Here is a 6,101-nt window from a genome sequence, read left to right as displayed (position 1 = left end):
TCACCCTATACATAATCGTAGGCGGCTACTGTCAAAATTTTAGCCAAATCGGACTCTTATTTTGGTTTTGATTGCATGTGAAAGTGGGTGTTTCCGCGGATTCTGGAAAAATAACAATATCGATCGGTGATTGGATTCTTTTGGAAGAAAAATCGCATAGCGAAAGCAAAGAAACGCTGTGTACGGTGATTCTTCTCCTTCAATGGCTACCGTCAAAAATTGGTTTAATGAGTTTCAAAGAGGTCGGACGTCGGTTTTGGATGATCCACGTCCAGGTGCTCCGAAAACGGCTACCACGGATGATAACGTGACAGACGTGACTAAAGTCCACAATCTAGTATTGGTAGATCGGCGATTGAAGGTGCGTGAGATAGCTGAGACAGTAGGCATCTCAAAAGACCGTGTGGGTCATATATCATGCACGAAATATTGGGCATGAGAAAGCTGTCAGCGCGATGGCTCACTGCGGACAACAAGCGCCACTGCGGGCAACAGCAAGCCGAAGGATCTTGGTACACACCAAAGACCAAGAGCAGTCGAAACAGTGGACTTCCCCCAGCGAACGTACTCCAAAGAAGGCGAAGACTGTCCCATCAGCTAGAAAGGTGATGGTCACCGTTTTCTGCGATTCAAAAGGTGTGATGCACGTAGACTATTTGGAGAAGGGCAAAACGATCACAGGACTCTACTATGCCGATTTATTACACTAATTCGAGGCCGAATTGATAAAAAAAAAAACGGCCACATTTCGCGAAGAAAAATGTGCTTTTCCACCATGACAACGCACCGCCGACACACATCCGCCGTCGTCGCGGACAAATTGTTGGAATTAGGCTTACGAACTGCTGCCCGTGCGACTACTTTTTGTTTCCAAACTGGAAAAAGTCACTCGCCGGGCAGAAATTTGAATCGAATGAGAAGGTTATCGCCGCCCCGGCAGACTACATTGCAGAACTCCCGAAAACGTATTTTTCAGACGGGTTAAAGAAGTTTTAGAATTGTTGGGTCAAGTGTATCGAGCTGAAAAAAGATTGTAATTTTTTTTATTCTATTGTGTAGGCTAAGTATTTATCGGACCACCCTCGTATGTCTTTTTTGCTGCTTTCACTTGAACCGAGAGAGAACGCATAATGGAGAAAAAAAGATCCATGCAATTTGCTTTTAAATACTCTTTGGTTTAAGTAACATGATGTTTAGTGACTATACCCAATCTTTTGTTATGTGGGTCGCCCATATTTTTTTTTGTAAGAATGGTCACATTTTTTACTAAATCAATCAATGCCATCACAGTTGTTATTGAAAACTACCGAAATTGTGGTTGTCTGAAAAGTAAATCATTGTAAAAAGTTTCTCGAAGCAGATTCGATCAATTAAAAATGCAAAGTAATAAAATTTATTTTACAAAAACCATTAAAAATTTAAACTCTCACTAGTTCAGCGAACCAGTTCATTTTTACAAGATGATTCTTGGTTCCACCCTATATTCTACAAGGCTACTGCACAGTCTGTGTCTATTCACCGAGCTGTTTGTATAATATGGGCACATAGTCGTCGTATTGAGCTTGGTACAAGTTACCGGCCACTGGATCACCCAGCTTGTATTTTTCGGCAAATTTCTGGATAGAGAAACAGCCTCGTTTGTCCCCAGATCTAAAAACAACAAATTAAGTTTATGCATAAGCTTTTAATTAATAATAATCGGTTATTATCAGGCACAGACAAAATAGTATATTATTCAACGAGATTTTTATGATAGCCATTAATCCCTAAGTGGGCTTTTCACACCAAAGTTGCATGCGACGTGCTGCCTGAAAGCAGGAAGCATGCTACTTATTTTAAAACCTATAGACTAAACCTAACTCAAATATAAAGCAAGTTCTCTAATTTGCGGCTTTGCCACGTGCTTCCTAGCGCAGGCATTATTTGACTTCTGTGAGATCGAAATATCCTTTCTTCTACAGTAACAACTCTTCAATTATTTTATATTGGCATGTTAAGGAGGTAGCCCAGAGGGAAGAAAACTCAGGTTTCCACAGGTAACCCACGTTGGTTGACAAGTTAAATCAATAGGTACAATAATCTTACGCCCAGATTGCCAGGATGGCGAAGAGCATGATGTGGGGTGCAGGATCGAGTAGACGGAAGGTTCACGGAGGGCAAACGCTATCAGGGATGAATGAACCATAGACTCTTGTCCGAGGGCATTCACCGGGCCGGTAAAGTCGTTACGGTACTAGCAAAGGGAGGAAGTAGGTGCGGCAACTCTTGCTGCATGCCCACACTATTTCCTTTGCTAGGGCTGATACTCGGGCACTTGATCACCTACTGCTCTACGTTGCGTTGCTCAATAGGCGTACCCAGAGCTCAGTCAGTGACCTCCCTCTGGGGAAGACCCCAGAGTTCGGTAATTTGTAGGTACTTTTGGTGCTGTATTTATACCCACATCATCACCTCAATTCGCCAATCTTGCTTACACAGACATTGTACTGGGGGAGACCGAGGCAATATTTGGTAACGGAACATAGTGTAACTTCTATGTTACAATATTTTATAACTGCTTTGGCGGTTTATTAAGATGAACGAGTATCCCAGAAAATACTGCTTTTCCTATCCGGTAAATTTTTTTAAATGTTTGAGGAAACACTTGTAGTTGTTGAGATACAGGAAACATGTGTTCTTTCTAGGACATGGTAAAATATTATATTTAGAATTATTTCCCAACAGATGGTCATAAATGAAGACCGGCTTTGGCGCTATGCGACTTTGGTATGAAAGTAAATCAGGAAGATGCAATTTGCGACGTGCTTCCTGCTTCCAGGCAGCACGTCGCAGGTTACTTTGGTGTGAAAGCCCATTAGGGGGGATGTTTACGTCACGAGCCTCAGGCAAATCTCCTGTGGGATTAATGGCCATAAAAAACGAGTGTAACAACTTTGTCAAAATTAATTTTGACACAAATATGATTTAGTGTACCTAAATTAAGTAATACTAATATCTTTCTTGTCCTTTTTGCTCCCGGGAGAGCATGGTGCAATCATGTTTCTATTGCTCGGATCGTATTTCTCCATCCTGCTCTGTCCTGAGCTGCAAGAGAAGCTTCTTGCAGACCGTGACCAATGATTTCTTTGGTTTGATCCACCCAGCGCGTCGGAGACCTTCCTCGTGGTCGTTTAACATTAATCTATCCCTGCACAATAAGTTTTTCCAGCCCATCCGTTCTCCTTGAGATGTGTCCAAAATATCGTAGGTATGATTGGTTTATGCTGGTTGATAGCCTTGTGGTGACTTTTAGTTTCTTAAGGATTGACACGTTAATACGATGTTCTGTGTATGATATTCGGAGCATTCTTCTGTAGGCCCACATTTCAAAAGCATATATATTCTTCGATTGGCCATTTTTAAAGTCCAGGTCTCAATGTGGCAATAGGAAAGATTAAGGAGTTTAATAATTTCAGTTTGTTGCGTTGAGATATTCCAGAGTCTTTCCATATTCTAGTTAGTTTTATAGTTGAATTACGTGCCATGACTAGTCTTCGTTTGATTTCTTCGTCACAGCCGCCCTTGTTTGTGGATTGCGGTCTAATATCATAATTTTTGTCTTCTTTTTGTTTAACGTAAGGCCATGTTCTTTACTGATCCTATCCAACTTTCTCATGATTTCCGTGAGTTCTTCCGAGCGAGCTAGTATTAAGGTCATCTGCATATCTAAGGTTAGTAATTCTTTATCCTATGGTTACACCTCCTCGCCAGCCATGCAGTACTTTCCTCATTATGTACTCTCTGTATACAGGGTGTCACACGACGAAAGACATCGATTGATATTGGAAAAAGTATAAATAGGAGAGTTTTGAAAATTTGGCAGGATACTGATGTGGGCATGCCCAATCCAACTAAAATATTTTCAAGATGGTTGCACTTCCGTTTATACCGGAAGTCGATCACAACTTTCTTATTTTAAATAGAACACCCTATATATTATTACATATTTGGATTCCTCACAAAATTCTGACCAACTTTTGTATAGAATGCCCTATTCCTATCTCTAGCCGTTTTCGAAATATTTGATGTTTTTCCAAAAAAGTGACAGTTGCAACGTTCAACATATTTTTGTACTATGTTAAAACCGTATTTCATTTTGCAATGAAACTTTGGGTTGTTGTAAATAAAGGATCGTTTTATTAAACTGAGGGTGCGTAATGACTCATTTGTATACAGGGTCGTCAAAAAAAAATCATTAACTTGCCACTAAAAAAAATGAAAAATCTCAAGTTTTTTAAATAGAAACCCACATTTTTTATGACGGAATCATTTTGAGCATTAAAAATTACTATAAGTTTCAATTTACTTGCCTTTTCATTTCGTTTTATTTGAGAATAAACATTTTTTATTATAAAAATTCCAGATTTCTTGAAAATTTCTCTCTCTAATTACGTGTGGATTTATGTCACACCAGTAGTGTGAATTATGTCTATTGAACATTCCATTTTTAGTGAATTTGGCCTCGTCGCTCCAAATAATATTATTCAAAAACAATTCATCTCCATAGTGACTAGTCAGCAAAAACTCACTAAAAACAACTCTCTTCGGAAAGTCAACCTCTTTTAAGTGTTGCACTAATTTAAATGAAAAAGGGTGAAATTTATGTTTCTTCAGGATCCTCTGAATTGAGCTTTTGGATATGCCTGATTCTACGGAAACTTGTCTTATTGACAAAGTTGGATGTGCAACAAAATAGCCCAAAATTGCAATTTCTACATTTGTATTATTAAGGATTGGTTTTGTTTTAATAGCTTTTATCTTCACATATCCCGTATTCTTAAAATTTTCAATTATTTGCTTGACAGCTTTTAGTGATGGCTTTGGTTTTTCTGGATAACGAGCGGCAAATACCTCACATGTTCTACTCACAACTTTATCACATTCTCCGTAAATAATAAACAGATTTAAGTAATCTTGGTTTGAATAACGTAACCGCGACGGCATATTTGCAGTTGTCAAAACACTCAAAACTAGTGTTATTAACATGCCCTGCAGGTCTCCAATATCACCGTGTGTCAAAAGCATGACCAACTAGAACACCACATAATCCCAACCGTGCAGCATAATAAAAAAATGTTTATTCTCAAATAAAACGAAATGGGTTGGTTTTAGGTATAGGCAAGTAAATTGAAACTTATAGTAATTTTTAATGCTCAAAATGATTCCGTCATAAAAAATGTGGGTTTCTATTTAAAAAACTTGAGATTTTTCATTTTTTTTAGTGGCAAGTTTATGATTTTTTTTTGACGACCCTGTATACAAATGAGTCATTACGCACCCTCAGTTTAATAAAACGATCCTTTATTTACAATAACCCAAAGTTTCATTGCAAAATGAAATACGGTTTTAACATAGTACAAAAATATGTTGAGCGTTGCAACTGTCACTTTTTTGGAAAAACATCAAATATTTCGAAAACGGCTAGAGATAGGCATAGGGCATTCTATACAAAAGTTTGTGAGGAATCCAAATATGTAATAATATATAGGGTGTTCTATTTAAAATAAGAAAGTTGTGATAGACTTCCGGTATAAACGGAAGTGCAACCATCTTGAAAATATTTTAGTTGGATTGGGCATGCCCACATCAGTATCCTGCCAAATTTTCAAAACTCTCCTATTTATACTTTTTCCAATATCAATCGATGTCTTTCGTGACTTTGGACTGAAATACTTAGACAACGCGTTGTTCACTTTCACCTTCCTGCAACTGTTGTCGTAGAGATTTTTCCCTTATTATTTTCTATATTTTCTCCTTACCGACGATAACAAGCGCGTACGGCTTGAAAGATGCAAACGACTCCTTCGTCGCCACGCTCCCTTTCAGTGGGACAAAATCTGTTCACCGTTGAACAAGCCTACAATCACCAGAACGACAAGAGCTGGTGTGTGGAGGCCCCGGGCACTTCGGCCATCGTCGAACATCGCCAAAATCCCGCGGCTGTTATGGTTTTGGCCGGAATTTGCACCAGCGGCAAGGCCCCCCTCGTTTTCGTGGAACAGGGGATCAAAATCAACAAGGACGTCTACCGCCGTGACATCCTTGATGCCGTCGTACTTCCG

General features: G+C 39.1%; 1 protein-coding gene across 3 annotated transcripts in view; it reads right to left on the bottom strand.

Moving 5' to 3' along the window:
• Positions 1-1,370: 1,370 nt before the first annotated feature.
• The window catches only part of LOC145725779 (phosphatidylethanolamine-binding protein homolog F40A3.3-like), a 276,881-nt gene continuing 272,150 nt past the window's right edge, over positions 1,371-6,101 (bottom strand). For all 3 annotated transcript variants that reach the window (XM_081974632.1, XM_081974631.1, XM_081974630.1), the window contains one exon: positions 1,371-1,650. In XM_081974632.1, the coding sequence (XP_081830758.1) occupies positions 1,512-1,650 (139 nt within the window). In that variant the 3' untranslated portion in view covers positions 1,371-1,511. The remainder of the gene's footprint in view (positions 1,651-6,101) is intronic.

This window comes from Ips typographus, linkage group LG3 (assembly GCF_016097725.1).
Source record: "Ips typographus isolate SLU linkage group LG3, UJ_Ityp_2.0, whole genome shotgun sequence".
In the NCBI taxonomy this organism is placed as follows: domain Eukaryota; kingdom Metazoa; phylum Arthropoda; class Insecta; order Coleoptera; family Curculionidae; genus Ips; species Ips typographus.
The sequence above is the reverse complement of the archived record's forward strand: the minus strand, read 5'-3'. Positions and strand labels throughout refer to the sequence as shown.